We start from the raw sequence: 17,436 nt of genomic DNA, 5'->3' as shown, positions 1-17,436 counted from the left end.
TCCAACCAGGGCCTCTTTATCAGGTCCCAGCCCCACACATCCCACTGTGCCCTGGACACCACCGAACTCCTCACTGGACTATGGAAGATTACCCTCCTCCAATCCACTCCTGCCCCCGCGTCTCCCAGCCCTGCTGGGAATGTAGTCCTCTTTGTGTCCCCTGCAGCTGGCTCCAGCTCTTGTGTGGCCATGACCTCTGCTCTGCCACAGCACAGCGCAACAAGACTGATACAGAAATGTGGCCCGAAGAGTCCCCATGCTGAATCTCAACGCCGACCAAGTCACTTCTCTTCATGGTAACCTCCACACACCTCCCCAGCATGGCTCCAGGGTAAAGACCAGAGTCCCTGGCTTGGTATGCAAGGTCCCTTAGAACCAGACCACTCCCAGCAGCTCAAGCTCTCGTGACCAGCACACCTGTAGCCTCTAAGGGCCATGCTGGGCTTACAAATGAAGCCCCATCCTCCAGGAGCTCAAACTTGGCAACAGACTTGGCACTTGTTCCCCTGCCTGGGTGTTGCATCTCCACGAGCACCCAGGGTTGGGCCTGTCAGGGTTCTGCGCTGCCCAGCATCTTCTCTCCAGCGGTTCACAAAGCAGAATGATCTGTGCAATGCCCCGGTCCCGGACCACAGAAGGTGCTTAACAAATGTCTCCAAATTGGCAACTTACGGCAACCAATGGTGAGGGAAAGGCACTGGGGCAGGGTGAGAGTGATAACAAGGGTTCCTTGGGCTACTTCCAAGCTAGGATGCCGGGGGGATTTCTGAACAGCCCTCTTCTAAACAACCTTGTCCCAGCACCCTGCTTGTGATTGCCAGGCAGTGACTTCCTCAAAGGAAAACTGGGCCCCTCACTTTCAACTTCCCCCTGGGATCCCAGAGAACCTGATTGTGGAAGCACGGGGGGCGGGGGGGTGAAGGAGGAACGGCCTACCTGCCCACCCACCATGGGGATCAGAACCCAAAGAGATAACAGAGGGACTAGGTAGCTAAGAGCTGTACTGGGTCCTGGCAGCCTCAGGAAAATGGGGAGGGGATTGTCAGGGCAGCAGCTCTGGACTTGCCTGGGACAGATGTAGTCGAAGGAGGGGGCTTGGGCCCCACTGAGCTCAGGGCTATTCTTGGAGCCTGAGTCAGCGGAGGCAAAGGATTCTTGCCCTGCTTGTCCAGGCAGCAGTTAGAAACCAAATGGGAACACTATGCCCCCGGCTATCCTCCTCCCAGAATCCAGAGTAAACACACGCAAGAGGCATCCTTGGAGACACCCCTTGGCCCCTCTGGTCCACTCCAGCAAACTAGGGATCACCAGGGGGTGACTTGGCACAAGGTCCACAGTGACGGGTTTCCCACCTGAGCCCACAGGGATTCCAGGCTGGGACTCCGACAGGGGCAAAGGCTGGGTTTACACTTCCTATGGACTCCCATAGCCCACTCTTGGGACCGGCTGGCTAAGGAACATCCCCTAAGTGGTTGAGTGGAAACATCTGGGCTCAGCTCCCTGCAGGCATCAAAGACTTCCGGCCTCTGCTGCAGCCCCCATGCTTGCCCCTGGCTGAGGACACATCAGCCTGTGGGAAGGCAGGAGGATCCAGGAGCTGCAGAACTAGAGGGAAGTCCTTGCTCCCCGTCTACTGCCCCATGGACTCCATGCCAATGCCAAAAGAGGGACGACACATTTCTCAGCAGAAGATTTTATTGGTGGTCACCTGCGGCACAGGTTAGAGGAGCCGGAGTGCTGTGTTTGTGGTGGGGGGACCACGAGCCCCGGCCCAGCTCTCTTGCTTACACAGGCTTCCTGCCTAGAAGCGCAGCCAGAACATGCCGCTACGGATCCGGTTGTAGTCTGGGAGCTGCTCAATGGGGCCTGTGGGGATAGGGTGGAGCGTCAGGGTGGGGTACCTGGCCTGCACAGGGACACCTGGCCCTGTGCCGCACCCAGTTCGGAGCTGCTGCCTAGAGCAGCACAAGACAGGCTTTGAGTGGAAAGAGGGAAGAGAACATTCCCCCAGGGGTGCTGAGCCTGTCCCTTCATGTTCTGGCCCTTGAAGCCCCACCCTACATGGAGGTGCCCGTTACCTGACGGGTGCAGGGTATTGATGGAGGCACCCTGGCAGGCAGTCAAGGAACTGCCGGGACAGGTTTTCTGAGCAAGAACTCCCTGGCAGCCAGGGGACTTGGGAGAGCTGCTTGGGGCCTTAACTGGCTGCTCTGTAAGCTGAGCAGCAGTGGGGGAGCAGAGGTGGAAGGGGAGGGCAAGAGAATGGCCTGAGGAAATAAACAAAGAGCAGATCCCCTAGGCCACTTACCATATCCAGCCACCGCTGGGCACTGGTCATAGATGTACTTGGAGCAGATCTCACGCACCACACTGGCATCCACCTCCTGCAGGGTGAGGCAGAGGACATACTAGCTAACGGGCACCTGGCCACCACCTCAGCCAGTCAGCATCACCCAACTAGCCGAGATCTCCCACAGGCAGCATGCAGCTGTCCCCAACCCAAAAGGGGAAAGGCGGAAGGGATCCCTGCTATAGACTGCCATGGGCCGCACCCATCTCCACAGCCATCAGCACCTCTGCGCTGCCCTCCCACTATGCTACCCCTGCAGGTGACAGCTGCCTAGGACACCAGGGATGCCTACAGGAGCAGGCTCTGCTGTGCCAGGCCCCAACGCTGCACCTCCAGGTGTCTGCCAGGTCAAGATTCCAGAACCTCTCCCAGGGGCCCATGTTACCGCAATCCGGCTTTCCCATTCAGCCAGGGGGATGCGGCGGCCATAGGTCAGGAGGCTGCGACCAATGTCCTCACACACAGGAGTAGTGCCTTTAAGGGTGGGGGAGGGCTCAGAAGTCCACCCAGCCCAATCCTGGACCCACAGGTACACAAACAACCTCCAGCCTCAGGTTGACAAGGACCTCCCTGACCTCATGCTGACCCAGATCACAGCTCTCTCTTCTATGGTCACCTATTATGGTAGCGATGGGCCGTGGACCTGTCCCACACCTGCCTGCATCTCTAAGGGTGGGGTGATGGGGCACGGTGTGGTCTTCAAAGTTTTCCTTTCTAACTTTGGTTAGTTAGGAGTGGTGGCCACCTTGGGGCTGTCGCTGGCAAGATGCACTCTATCCCTCCCCACTGAGCTGCAGGACTCACCATCTAGATGAGATACCAGGGCATTTCTGAGGATGTTTTTGCCCCGGGCCACCTCACTCTCCGTGGCACTGGTACACAGGCGCATCCTAAAGTCGGGGAGGGGGGGTGGGTGGTGTTCACTCTGAGCCAATGTGTCCTCTCTCAGCCTCCCACTGCACTGGTTAAAGCCGCCATCCCACCTAGGAGTACCAGGCTGCCACTTACCACTGCCCTTGCAGGACAAACATCATGTCATCGATTTTCATTCGGTCACAGACAAAGTGTGCACCCAGCAAGCCCGTGTCTGCATAGCAGATGCTGAAGGTCTGGAAACTCTGGCATAGCTTGTTGGCCACGGCACCTGAAGCCAGTGGGCTGGACAGGTGCTGCCAGGGGGATAGGTGGTCAGCACCCACCCTCTTGTCTTCAACCCACACTGTGACCCCCACGCACAGGAGCACACAGCCCCAGCACCCTCTCTTCCCTGAAGGCGAGGTACCATGCTCACTCTGGCACTCACCACGCCACCACCATAAGTGCAATCATAGTGGCCGATGATGGCATTGGCCACTTGCAAGGCCACATTGTCCGAGCTGGCCCAGCCAGGACCCTCTACTGCAATGGCCACATGAGCAAAAGGTAGAGCATCGTCACGGTGGCGGATCTGAAACAGTATATGACAAGGTTGAGGGACAGCCAGACTGCCGGGGGAACAGAAAAGGTGGCAGTTGTGGGTAGAGGGTGTACGTGTGTGTGACCATGTGTGCCTGTGACGCAGAAGCCAGAGAACCCCTTCCCAACTGCTGAGGTATCTCTGGAGTCACCAGGATAACCATGCACATGGGGGTCCTCCCACAGGCCCCCAGCTGAGCACTACCCCTGCCCAACAGGCAGCACACCTCACTGCCAGTGAAGCGGCACGGAGTAAGAGCGGGCACAGTGTCCTCTGCGTATGTCCAAGGGATGTCACCAAGGTGCTTCTGGGCAAGGTCTAACAGTTGCTGGTGCTCCACTCCTGCTGAGACAGACAGTGGCATTACTGACCAGCCAGGGCCCAAAGCACAGGGTGCGGGGGAGTTCACAGACAGGTGGAGGACCCCCATGTCCTGTCTTAGTGGGAGAAACCAGGAGTATGTGACATCAGAACAGGGTGAGGAAAGAAGGTCCTCCTCAGACAGACCCTGCCTTGTGGACAGGACAGACACCTCAGGGCCAGATAGCTCCCATGGCCTCAGTCCTAGAAGAGCAGCAGCGCTCAGAACTTCAACATGGGCTGCCATGTGATGTAAGTGTGGGTTCTCACTTGAGAAGATGCATTCCACCTGTATCAAGGACAAGACTGGTACTCCTGGGTACAAAGCCACCTGGCCTGCCTTTTCCCTCTAGCTCTCCCTCAAGTATTTCTGGCTGCTGGCCCGGCAGGGGGTGGCAAGTGAGGGGGCAGAAAAGAGGTGCTATTACGGGGCTGTGATAAGGTCTGGGGTCCCCTGAGAGCTGGGGACATTTGCAAATAATGTTACAAACATATACCCTAGGACTCCTTGGATCTGGCGGCCTCACCTCCACAAGAGGGCTCTGTGGTGCCACCAGTTACGTTGGCTTTTTTCCCCCTCCAAGACAGAGTCTCGCTCTGTTGCCCAGGCTGGAGCACAGTGACACGACCTCAGCTCACTGACCTCAGCTCACTGCAAGCTCCGCCTCCCGTGTTCACGCCATTCTCCTGCCTCAGCCTCCAAAGTAGCTGGGAATATAGGTGCCCGACACCATGCCTGTCTAATTTTTTTGTATTTTCAGTAGAGGCGGGCTTTCACTGTGTTAGCCAGGATGGTCTCAATCTCCTGACCTCGTGATCCGCCCACCTCAGCCTCCCAAAGTGCTGGGATTACAGGCGTGAGCCACTGCACTCGGCCTGCGTTGGCCTATTTTTCTTTTTTGTTTTTGTTTTTTTGAGACAGAGTCTTGCTCTGTCACCCAGACTGGAGTGCAGTGGCATGATCTTGGCTCCCTGCAAGCTCCACCTCCCAGGTTCACGCCATTCTCCCGCCTCAGCCTCCCGAGTAGCTGGGACTACAGGCGCCCGCCACCATGTCCGGCTAATTTTTTTGTATTTTTAGTAGAGATGGGGTTTCACTGTGTTAGCCAGGATGGTCTCGATCTCTTGACCTCGTGATCCGCCTGCCTCGACCTCCCAAAAAGTGCTGGGATTACAGGCGTGAGCCACCGCGCCCTGCCCTGTGTTGGCCTTTTATTCCTTCCGTGAGCTCAAGTCCTGCTAGTCTGACAGACATATCAGACTGCTCTTACCCCCAGGTTCCCCAGCTCCAAAGCCCCGGTCATGTTCATCCTATTGGTCTTTTATGCATACTCAGCCGCCAAGGTCAGCTCAGCTGGGAAGTTTTTTTTTTGAGATGGAGTCTCACTCTGTTGCCCAGGCCAGAGTGCAGTGGCACAATCTTAGCTCACTGCAACCTCCGCCCCTCCGGGTTCAAGCGATTCTCCTGCCTCAGCCTTCCGAGTAGCTGGGATTATAGGTGCCTGCCACGACGCCTGGCTAATTTTTGTACTTTTACTAGAGACAGGGTTTTGCCATGTTGGCTAGGCTGGTCTCGAACTCCTGACCTCAGGTGATTAACCTACCTCGGCCTCCCAAACTGCTAGGATTAGAGGCGTGAGCCACCACGCCCGGCCAAGATGGGAAGCATCCTTTTTTTTTTTGAGACGGAGTCTCGCTCTGTCACCCGGGCTGGAGTACAGTGGCCGGATCTCAGCTCACTGCAAGCTCCGCCCCCCGGGGTTTACGCCATTCTCCTGCCTCAGCCTCCCAAGTAGCTGGGACCACAGGCGCCTGCCACCTCGCCCAGCTCGTTTTTTGTATTTTTTAGTAGAGACGGGGTTTCACCGTGTTAGCCAGGATGGTCTCGATCTCCTGACCTCGTGATCCGCCCATCTTGGCCTCCCAAAGTGCTGGGATTACAGGCTTGAGCCACCGCGCCCGGCCAAGATGGGAAGCATCTTAACCTCAGTTCCTTACCCATGTCCAGACCCCAACCAGGTTCCATCTATAAAACCACCTGGAGTCCATTTACTGCTCCCCCTTGCTCCTGCCATCTCCTGCCCGGTCCCTACCACAGCCCCTCTCTAGCTAGCCTGCCTGCACTGTGACCCCACACAGCAGCAGAGCAAACCTCAGACCATGACACTGCTCTTCCCCTGTGCTCAGTTCCCCATACCACCTAAGTAACACTCACCACCTTTCAGGCTTCTGTTCAAACTACAGGTGCTTTAAAAAGCCCCTCCCCCAACCTACAACTCTGAGTCCCCAGTGAAATCTCCCTGACCCTTCTGTGCCTTCCTTTCAAGGCACTTCTTGGTCTGTTATCAGGCATGCATCAACACACAACCAATGGCTGGCTCTCCCAAGGGCAAGGCCACAAGGAATAAGGCCAGGGGCTTACATCCCCTACCAGCCCATAAACTCAGTATCCTAGGACCAGGTGGGGCTAAGACAGACCTGTACCAGAGGAACTGCATCCTGTGTAACCAGTCCCAGTGGTGGCAGCAGGATAGACTCCTATCCCACCTCAGACAGCACAGAAGGAAGGTCATTCCCCTCAAGGTTAGCGTGGGAGCAGGGTCCCCTGGGGTGGAACGTCCCCTATGGTGGGAACCAGGACCTTGGCTTTGATAACCAAGGTTGGGACCCCACTTCAGTGAGTCCATCACTCACCTCCAGCTGCTGCCAGCACCATTCGAGGGGCCTTGTAATGAGTGCTGAGGTACTCGGTCAAGTCTGCGCGAGACAGCTTCCTACAAGACATATGGCCAGTGTGTCAATACCTCTACCACAATGGAGTGAGTTGGGGTGTGTGCATGAATGGGACTGAGTAGGCAGACTAGGAGAGGCATGGTTTCTCCGAAGAGTGGGCCCTAGCACTCCCCTGATCCCCTTCCCCCATCTCTGCCACCCACCCCTCCAAGGCCCAGAGGGCAACCCTCGTCTGCCCTTGCCTCATGCCTGACCTCAGGACAGGCTCATAGTCTTCTCTGAGAAGGTGTGAGCCAACACTGTGGGACTCTCAAAGGGCAGTATCAAAGCTCCCAGCGCCATCACCAAAGGAGACAAGAGACCACATGGAGGGGACACCCAGACACCCCGCCCTTGGACTGTCAGGACATGCACCAAAACATACCTTAAAACAAAGCCCAAAATTCAAGTGAAGCCCACAAAGCCATTAAAAAAGACTCACTGGACCACATGGATATAGAAACTGTCTCCAATCGCATGACTCAGGAAAATAACCCCGACAAACAGCTAGCCAGCTAAAAATGTGACCTGGAAAGGGTCTGGCCAGGCCAGAATGGGGCAAGCATCCTACCACAAGCCCAGCCAACTCTCACCTGACATTCTCACTGGGCCCCTCTACAGCCTGGGCTAGAGGTGTGCCCTGGAATGCTGTGGCATGCAGGTAGTCAAAGACCACGTCTCGCATAGATGCGTCATTCTCCTGCATCTCCCGCAGGATCACATCACGTTCCTTCTCGATCTGTGAGTCTTCCAGACTACAGTTCTGCACAATGTCACCCAAGAGCTCCACAACTAGACGCAAGGAGGACATGTTTAGGTGCCAGGTGGACCACTGGAGACCAACAACAGCACAAAATCCCCAGGCCTGGCATCTCCTGCTGCCCACCCCTAGTTGCCCAGCTGCAAAGCCATACGCTAAGGGCAATATGATTCTGTGGTCAGCCAGGGACTCCTGGGTAGCTGTCCTCTGCCCCACCTCTTCCTCCAGGTGTTACCTTTTGGCAGATCCTTGGACAGTGCCTTGATGTAGTAAGCTGTGTGTTCCCGGGTGCTGTAGGCATTAAGATGGGCCCCCATGCTCTCCACCTCCTTCTCCAGGGCACTGCCAGGCCGATTCTTTGTTCCCTGGAATCAGATATCAACCAGACCAATCAGAAGCCACACAGGAGCCCAAGAACCCTGTCCTCAGAGGCTAAAGATCCAGCAGGACCACTGGTCCACAGGTACCTCCCTCAGCATAGACTCTGGGGACACAGATCCCAGAGTCTATGTTTACCAAGCACTAGGCAGGCCTTTTGGTGACCAAGGCCATGGCATAATGGGCCAACAGAATAGAGATAACCAGGGCCAGGACAGAAGGGCATGGCCAGACCAAGTGTTGCCTAAAGCTCCTGTAACACCTTACCAACGAGCAGTGGGGTCATTACCAGTACACCTCCCCCTTCTTAATGACAGCCATGGTCAGGTAAGCCCACACCTGTGTTCAAGTGATAGAACCCACTCCTCCCATGTCAGTCCCATGACTGTATGTGTCTGTTTATACATGCTAGTGGCCACCTCTGTGGGACCCAATCCTAGTCCTGTGTGTGGAGAACAGTGGTGCTATCTCTTGGTTAATACTGCACACATACCCGTGACATTGCAGCTGGCTGGGTTGCCCATTAGAGCTCCATTGCCCTGCCCACCCCAACCAAGGGATGCCCAGGTATTCCACCAGAGCAGAACATTTCATAAGCAAGCACGTATGCCCATGTCTGTGGGTTTGTTACAATGCACGTGCATATCTATGTGTGTTCCACAGGTCTCCTGTATGCATGCACGTAACACAGGCCTGGCTTCTCTGGTGAAAAGTGGGGTTCCTGTGGTTCCTTGGGTCTTCTTGGCTCTGAGGGCCTCATGCAGGGGCTCATCAGATACGTGCCTACTCAGGAGACGTTAAGCTCATGTGGTTCCTTTTAGGAAGGCTGGCCAGACATCAGCCCCTCCACTGAGGCCCATAATCAGGCTATTTTTTCTGACCTTCATCCTCAGGAGGGACAACAGGCAGCCCTAAGCCCAGAGGAGACAGACTTCAAGAGCCTCACCTTGAAAGCCAGATGCTCCAAAAAGTAGCCTGCCCCATTGTTCTTCTCAGTCTCAAAACGGCTGCCAACATCAATCCACACTCCCACCTGGACAAGAAGCCACCAACAAAGGTTACAAACAAACCACTCCCCAGCCCCCTACTCACACCCCACCTGAGTGACTCAGTACAAGCCCCAGGCAGGTACTCATGAATCCTGGAGTCAGGGAGAACTGCCCCAGCAGGACCCCTGTGCTTGGAGATACAGTCATGCCTGGCAAACAGAGGGCCAGCCGAATGACTAGTCACACTGTATCATTGCTCTCCTGATTGGCTATCAAGGACCACCAGGGACCCTTCTTTTTTTTTCTTTTTTTTTTTTTTTTTTTGAGGCGGAGTCTCACTCTGTCACCCAGGCTGGAGTGCAGTGGCCGGATCTCAGCTCACTGCAAGCTCCGCCTCCCGGGTTTACGCCATTCTCCTGCCTCAGTCTCCCGAGTAGCTGGGACTACAAGCGCCCGCCACCTCGCCCGGCTAGTTTTTTGTATTTTTTTAGTAGAGACGGGGTTTCACCGGGTTAGCCAGGATGGTCTCGATCTCCTGACCTCGTGATCCGCCCGCCTCGGCCTCCCAAAGTGCAGGGATTACAGGCGTGAGCCACCGCGCCCGGCCGGGACACTTCTAACTGTGCACATTTACCTGGTCTCACCAGCATACGAAATCCTTAAATTCACTCTCACTTTTCAGTTAATTATTTGTTTTTGTCTAGGCATACAACACATCATTTGCAAACAACAACTTATTTTTTCCTTTCTAAAAATTACACGCTGCCTTTGTTCTGGCAATGATTTGATCCTTTCATCATTAAGGAAGGGACTATTGGTTTAGACTGTGTATTTTATCACACTAAATATTGTCCCTATAACACCATTTTATTGTTGTTTTTAATCAGATCTGGACACCAAACACTGCCCAGTGTTGCCCTGGCACCCAATAAGATAATATTAATTTTCTTGACAGCCTCCTGGTTGCTGTGAAACATGCACCACAGGCCGGGCGTGGTGGCTCATACCTGTAATCCCAGCACTTTGGGAGGCTGAGGCGGGTGGATCACGAGGTCAGGAGTTCGAGACCATCCTGGCCAACATGGTGAAACCCTGTCTCTACTACAAATACAAAAATTAGTTGAACATGGTGGCACATGCCTGTAGTCCCAGCTACTTGGGAGGCTGAGGCAGAAGAACTGCTTGGGCTTGGGAGGCAGAGGTTGTAGTGAGACTAGACTGTGCCACTGCACTCCAGCCTGGGTGAGACAGAGAGAGACTCCATCTCACAAAAAAAAAAGAAAGAAGAAAAAGAAACATGTACCACTCACCCCACTTGGTCACGTGGTCTAGTCTTTTAATTTAGTATTTGTTCACAGCTGATTTAAGTTTTTCACATCTACTTTCCTAAGATACTTTTTTTTTTTGAGATAGAGTCTCACTCTGTCACCCAGGCCGGAGTGCAATGGCGTGATCTCGGCTCACTCCCGGGTTCACATCATTCTCCTGCCTCAGCCTCCCGAGTAGCTGGGACTATAGGCACCCGCCACCACACCCGGCTAATTTTTTGTATTTTTACTAGAGACGGGGTTTCACCATGTTAGCCAGGATGCTCTCGATCTCCTGACCTTGTGACCGACCCGCCCGCCTCAGCCTCCCAAAGTGCTGGGATTACAGGCGTGAGCCACCGCGCCCGGCCACTTTTTTTTGTTTGTTTTGACATGGAGTCTCACTCGGTCACGAGGCTGGAGTGCAGTGGCCTAATGTCAGCTCACTCAACCTCTGCTTCCTGGGTTCAAGTGATTCTCCTGCTTCAGCCTCACGAGTAGCTGGGACTATAGGCGTGTGCCACCACGCCCAGCTAATTTTTGTATTTTTAGTAGAGGTGGGGTTTCACCAAGTCGGCCAGGATGGTCTTAATCTCTTGACCTCATGATCCGCCTGCCTCGGTCTCCCAAACTGCTAGAACTACAGGCATGAGCCACTGCGTCAAGACTTTTTTTTAATTGTATAAATTTATGGGGTACAAGCGCAATTTTTAAAAATTTCTATCCACACCCAAAACTCCATTTTTTTTTTTTTTTAAAGACAGAGGGCCTTGCTCTGTCACCCAGGCCAGAGTACAGTGGCATAATCATGGCTCACTGCAACTTCGTATTCCTGGGCTCAATTGATCCTCCTGCTTTGGCCTCTCAAAGCCCTGGAATTACCCGTGTTAGCCACTGTGCCTCGCCCACAAGTGCGATGTCATTACATGCATAGAATGCACAAGTAGTCAAGGCAGTTCAAGACCAGCCTGACCAACATGGAGAAACCCCGTCTCTACTAAAAATACAAAAAATTAGCCGGGCATGGTGGCACATGCCTGTAATCCCAGTTACTCAGGCGGTTGAGGCAGGAGAATCACTTGAACCTGGGAGATGGAGGTTGCAGTGAGCCGAGACTGCACCATTGCACACCAGCCTGTGTAACAAGAGCGAAACTGTCTCAAAAAAAACAAAGCACAAGTAGTCAAATCAGGGCTTTTACGTTATCCATCACCAGAATAACACACCCTGTACCCATTAAGTAATTTCTTCTTTTTTTTTTTTTGAGATGGACTCTCGCTCTGTCACTCAGGCTGGAGTACAGTGGCACAATCTCAGCTCACTGCAATCTCTGCTTCCTGGGTTCAAGCGATTCTCCTGCCTCAGCCTCCCCAGTAGCTGGGATTACAGGCATGTGCTGCCATGCATGGCTAATTTTTGTATTTTTAGTAGAGATGGGGCTTCACTATGTTTGCCAGGATGGTCTTGAACTCCTCATCTCAGGTGATCCACCTGCCTTGGCCTCTCAAAGTGCTGAGATTAGAGGCTTGAACCTCCAGGCCCGGACCCATTAAGTAGTTTCTCATTATCCACCCCTTCATCTTTCCAAGTCTTCACTGTCCACCATTCCACTTTCTACATCTGTATGTACATATTTCTTAGCTCCCACTGATAAGTGAGAACGCGTAATATTTGCTTTCCTAAAAGATGTCAATGCATATATCATACAATCTTAGATGAACATGTATTTCACATCTAACATCTTGGAATGCAAGAGGCATTTTACAATCTACAGTACCCTTTTATCAAAATTGGCAAGATTCTTAAGATTCTTTCTCTGGCACTGGAACACAGATGGCTCCTTACAATCTAGGACATTTTAAAGTTCATGTAATATAGCATTCTTTACTACAACAGGTGCCATATAACAAGGAAGTTGCAGGCCACCTTTTCCTATGCTTAGTAATAATTTAAATCGCAGGACATTGTTTCTGGAAAACTAAAAGGATGTGTCAATAAAAACATCTGGCCCTGGAGCTGGGGGATGGGGACTGAAGGGAGGAGGAGATAATTATTTATTGGGAATGTTCTCACCTATTCATATATTTGTGAGTCAAGATTTCTATCCTTGAGTCAATTTTGAGAATTTGTATTTTTTGGAAAATCACACATTTCATTGTACTGTTAAAATTAATTTCTTCCTAAAATGCATTTGTGGTCTAGCCTGGAGATTATGAGCTTGGGCATAGTGAGGGTGACAGACCTGGACGCCTGCAAGTCACCTAAGGTGTCTGAATCCCATTTTCCGCATTATAAGAGGAGACGTGATCACTTCTCTTATATGGGCTCCTTAACAAAAGGCTGGAAAAGAATTTGGCTGCCTACTTGACGGGCATTATATGCTAAATAATGTTGGCTTATAGTGAAGATTGTCCCGTGAAGCCAAGGCGTGGCTAGGGTAGGGAATGGGGCCATTCTCGGGGTGAGTGATCCTGAGTTCGAACCCAAACCATAAACGGGAAGACCCGAGCCCAAGGTCACACCCCAACCTGAGAAAAGATGGCAGACCCAATCTGGAGGCCCTCTCCCCAGTGGCGTCCCCAGCTCACCGTGCAAGTGGGCTGAGAGGACTGCTCGGAGGCCACACGCAGGCCGTTGTCCAGCAGGCTAATCTGCGTCTCCGGCACGAACTGGAGCGCCTGAGCGAAGGTTGCCGTACTCCGCAAGGCTGGCGTCCGCAGCAGGGTCGCCTGTGGAAGAGAACAGCTGCGAGTGAGGACTCGGTTGGGGAATCACTCACCACCTCCCAGGTGCTCAGGAGGGTCCCCGCCCCCGCCCCCGCCCCTAGGCCAGCGGCGAGGTACCTTTCCCCGCCCTCCTCCATGACCTTCCCACGGCCCTGACCCCGCGTCCTCCCCACCTCGACCTGCCACTGCTAACAGGCCACACCCGTTCGCTTCCCGAAGCCCTGTCCCCTGAAGCCCCGCGCTCTCGCCACCACCTCACCGAGCGGCGGGCGCGCAATAGCACTTGTGCCCCGGAGGTAGCGGCCCGGCAGACCACGGAAGCCGCCATCTTCCAGCTCTAGTCGGCTCTAAGTTGCGCCGCGCAAGCGTAGAGTAGGCGCGTTGACACTCGCGGCGCAGGCGCAGTATCGTAAAGTTGGCGCTCGGCCGCCTCCTGGCGGGAGCCGGGACCGTCAGTTGTGCTGGCCTGGCGCTGGCTGGCTGGCTGGCTGCCTCGCTTTCTGGCTCTCTCCGCGCTGCCGCCCGTGCCTGCGCACACAGTCCGTCTGCCGTCCATCAGCCCGAGCAGGTTCGCCCGCCGTGCGGTCCATCTCCCCATTCCACGCGTGGAAGTCAGAGTGCACGCTGTTTCTCACCAGCCGCGCTGCGTACTCCGAGTAGAGGTCTGGCGGGTGGGGCGTTGCAGCCGCAGCGTGTCCGCAGGTTCGAGCCCAGGGCTGAAGTACCAGAGTGGAAACTTACCTGGGACCAACTTACCTGAAAGTCAGTTTTTTTCCTCTTTATTTATTTATTTTTTATTTTCTGAGACGGTCTCGCTGTGTCGCCCAGGCTGGAGTGCAGTGGCGCGATCTCGGCCCACTGCAGCCTCCGCCTCCCGGGTTCAAGCAATTCTGCCTCAGCCTCCCGAGTAGCTGGGATTACGCCCGGCTAATTGTTGTATCTTTAAAAGAGACAAGGTTTCTCCATTTTGGCCAGGTTTGCACCCTGCCAGTTTTCTCTATAAAAGAATTAAGTAGAGACCGGGCGCGGTGGCTCACGCCTGTAATCCCAACACTGGGAGGCCGAGGCACGTGGATCACTTGAGGCCAGGAGTTCGAGACCAGCCTGGCCAACATAGTGAAACTTTTCCTTTCCTGTAAGAGGAAAAAGAATTCTAGCTGGGCGCGGTGGGTCACGCCTGTAATCCCAGCACTTTGGGAGGCCGAGTCGGGCGGATCACCTGTTGGGAGTTTAAGACCAGCCTGACCAACATGGAGAAACCCTATCTCTACTAAAAACACAAAATTAGCTGGGCGTGGTGGCGCATGCTTATAATCCTAGCTGTTCGGGAGGCTGAGGCAGGAGAATCACTTGAATCCGGGAGGCTGAGGTTGTTTGCCATGAGCCAAGATCGCGCCGGAGGCTTAGGTTGTTTGCCATGAGCCAAGATGGCGCCATTTCCAGCCTGGGCAACAAGAGCGAAAGTACGTCTCAAAAAAAAAATTCTAAGGTATGCTTTGTTATGTCAACTAATGAAAAAAAAAATCAAGCTTTTAAATATTTAAAGTTAGTTCTATTCAGAAGTCTTACTGTGAATTGCAACCCAGGAGAGCCTTTCAGGGAGTTTCTGCCAGATTGCTCCAAAGCAGTGTTTCCGACACAGCTTATACACTGGTGGTGGCGGCTTTCGATGTGCTCAGAAATTACATCACACGTGCTCAGAAGTTACGTTAGAGCGAAGTCTCATCAAGGTTTGGGTGTGAGAGTACATCTGTTTATAGGTCACAGAAGTGTAATCATTAATCCTGTCGGACAGTATCTTAAGTATAGGAAAAGGCAAGGGCTAGGATCATTGCATTTTCTACCATGTTGGCCAGGCTGGTATTGAACTCCTAGCCTCAAGCGATCCACCCGCCTCAGCCTCCCAAAACGCTAGGATTACAGGGGTGAGCCACCATGCCTTACCCAAAAACTACTCTTTTTTTTTTTTTTTTTGGAGAGGGGGGGTTGCTCTCTCGCCACGCGGGGGGGGTGTTGCCGGCGCTCCGCCCACCGCTGCCACCGCCTCCTGGGTTCACGCCATTCTCCTGCCTCCGCCTCCCAAGTAGCTGGGACTACAGGTGCCCGCCACCTCGCCCGGCTAGTTTTTTTTGTATTTTTTAGTAGAGACGGGGTTTCACCGTGTTAGCCAGGATGGTCTCGATCTCCTGACCTCGTGATCCACCCGTCTCGGCCTCCCAAAGTGCTGGGATTACAGTCTTGAGCCACCGCGCCTGGCCCCAGAAAGTACTCTTATACTTAAAACTATCTTTATAAAAATCATGCCAGGCACCATGATGACCACAGGCTCGCACACCACACCCAGCTAATTTTTTAAATTTTTTGTAGAGACAGGGGTCTCACTATGTTGTCCAGGATGATCTTGAACTCTTGGGCTCAAGTGATCCTCCTGTCTCAGCCTCCCAAAGTTCTGGGATTACAGTCGTGAGCCACCGTACCAGGCTGACTTCATTTCTTATAAAGGGTTACGACCTGCAGTCTGGGAAGTAGGCCTCTGGTCAAAACCAGAGACAGACCTCTCAAAAGAGGAGGGATTCGGGCAGGAGCTGTATGTCAAATGGCTTGGCTAAACATACATATTCAGCTGGACGCAGTGTCTCACACCTGTAATCCCAACACTTTAGGAGGCCGAGGTGGGTGGATCACAATGTCAGAAGATTGAGACCATCCTGGCTAACACGGTGAAAACCCATCTCTACTAAAAATACAAAAAATCAGCCAGGCATGGTGGCATCTGCTTATAATCCCAGATACTTGGGAAGCTGAGGCAGGAGAATCACTTGAACCCGGGAGGCGGAGGTTGCAGTAAGCTGAGATCGCGCCACTGCACTCCCGCCTGGGCTACAGAGGGAGACTCCGTCTCAAACACCACCACCACCACCACCACCACCAAAAGAAATACAATTAGCCCCATATGTCAAAATATGAAGCAAGGATACAAAAGCACTCAGTGCATAGGTTCCATAAACCAACTAAAGCCAGTCCCTGGTCAGTGGTCTCTTATCAGGAAAAAATCACCAAAATCAGTCTCTTGTCCAATCAAAGCTATAGTTATGGCTTGTGGAACAGGGAGTGGGGTCAGTGTCTGGTGATGGATGAACTGCAGTTGTTTCCGTATTGCTTATCTCAAGGCCAGTGCTTGTTTAGCTGCTGGAAAAAAAGAAATACCTTGCAGCAGTTAGAACAGTTTATTCTTCGGTGAATGGCTTAACTCTTGCCTGGCATGGCCTTAGGTCTTGTTTATACTTTGGTATCTTATTGCTACAAAGAGTTCATTCTTTCAGTCTTAGGATCTCTATTGTTTTTCTTTCTTTTTTGAGACAGAGTCTCATTGTGTCACCCAGACTGGAGTGCAGTGGCATGATCTCTGCTCACTCCAACCTCCACCTCCCAAGTTAAAGCAATTCTCCTGCCTCGGCCTCCCGAGTAGCTGGAACTGCAGGCACATGCCAATGTGGCTAATTTTTGACGGAGTCTCGCTCTGTCACCCAGGCTGAAGTGCAGTGGCACAATCTTGGCTCACTGCAACCTCCGCCTCCCGGGTTCAAGTGATTCTCCTGCCTCAGCCTCCCAAGTAGCTGGGACGCCACACGCCACCATGCCCCGGCTCAAGTGATCCTTTTACCTCAGGCTCCTGAGTAGCTGGGACCACAGGTGCTCACCATCATACCCAGCTAACTTGTATATTTTTTGTAGAGATAGGATTTCCCTCCCTCCCTCCCTCCCTTCCTCCCTTCCTCCCTTCCTTCTCTCTCTTTCTTTTTTTTTGGAGAGGCTCTCTGTTACTCAGGCTGGAATGCAGTGGTGTGATCATGGCTCATTGCAGCCTCAACTTCCCAGCTCAAGCCATCCTCCCACTCCAGCCTCCTGAGTAGCTGGAACTATAGGCATGCACCATCACACCCAGCTAATTTAAAAAAAAATTTTTTTAGAGATAGGGTCTCACTATATTTCCTAGTCTGGTCTTGAATTCCTGGGCTCAGGTGATCCTCCCACCTCAGCCTCCCATATGAAATATTTCTAAACCCAGTCACCTAGCCTCCCTCCCTATACTCACTGCTACCCTGGGCTAAGAAGGGAAGGCCACTGAAGTAGGAGACAACTAGGAAGTGTGATGCTGATTGGGAATGACGTGTTTCAAGGGGTTGGTCAAAACAGGAAATATTACTAAAATGTTAAGTGCAAGCAGTGAACATTGCAATAATTTTGCCACAGTGTTTGGTGACTCATTTTCTGGAATTTACTTGGTATATGGAGTGAGGTAAGGTCAAAATACTCTCTTTCCCCCAAACGGCAAAC

At 53.0% G+C, this 17,436-nt stretch overlaps 1 protein-coding gene across 1 annotated transcript; it reads right to left on the bottom strand.

Moving 5' to 3' along the window:
• Nucleotides 1–1,677: 1,677 nt before the first annotated feature.
• On the bottom strand, nucleotides 1,678–14,055 carry LOC111555381 (cytochrome b-c1 complex subunit 1, mitochondrial). Its single transcript, XM_023231373.2, has 13 exons — nucleotides 13,358–14,055; nucleotides 12,961–13,101; nucleotides 9,023–9,109; nucleotides 7,934–8,063; nucleotides 7,532–7,730; nucleotides 6,861–6,940; nucleotides 4,033–4,148; nucleotides 3,654–3,797; nucleotides 3,359–3,519; nucleotides 3,155–3,240; nucleotides 2,736–2,824; nucleotides 2,309–2,384; nucleotides 1,678–1,866 (listed from the first exon to the last, which is right to left on the bottom strand). Exons 1-13 carry the CDS (start codon nucleotides 13,424–13,426, stop codon nucleotides 1,802–1,804), a joined length of 1,443 nt encoding a protein of 480 aa, XP_023087141.1. The 5' UTR covers nucleotides 13,427–14,055; the 3' UTR covers nucleotides 1,678–1,801.
• Between the last annotated feature and the right edge of the window lie 3,381 nt (nucleotides 14,056–17,436).

Source organism: Piliocolobus tephrosceles, chromosome 2 (genome assembly GCF_002776525.5).
Source record: "Piliocolobus tephrosceles isolate RC106 chromosome 2, ASM277652v3, whole genome shotgun sequence".
NCBI classification, from domain to species: Eukaryota; Metazoa; Chordata; class Mammalia; order Primates; family Cercopithecidae; genus Piliocolobus; species Piliocolobus tephrosceles.
This window is presented reverse-complemented; position numbering and strand designations above follow the sequence as displayed.

Bases quoted from the DNA above. Each gene is read 5' to 3' on its own strand.
- LOC111555381 (XM_023231373.2), bottom strand. From the start codon at position 13,426: ATGGCGGCTTCCGTGGTCTGCCGGGCCGCTACCTCCGGGGCACAAGTG. The intron at 6,941-7,531 runs GTGAGAGTTGGC...TATGTCTTGTAG, and splicing joins GGGCCCAGTGAGAATGTCAG to GAAGCTGTCTCGCGCAGACT. The intron at 3,241-3,358 runs GTAAGTGGCAGC...CCCCGACTTTAG, and splicing joins TTTGTCCTGCAAGGGCAGTG to GATGCGCCTGTGTACCAGTG.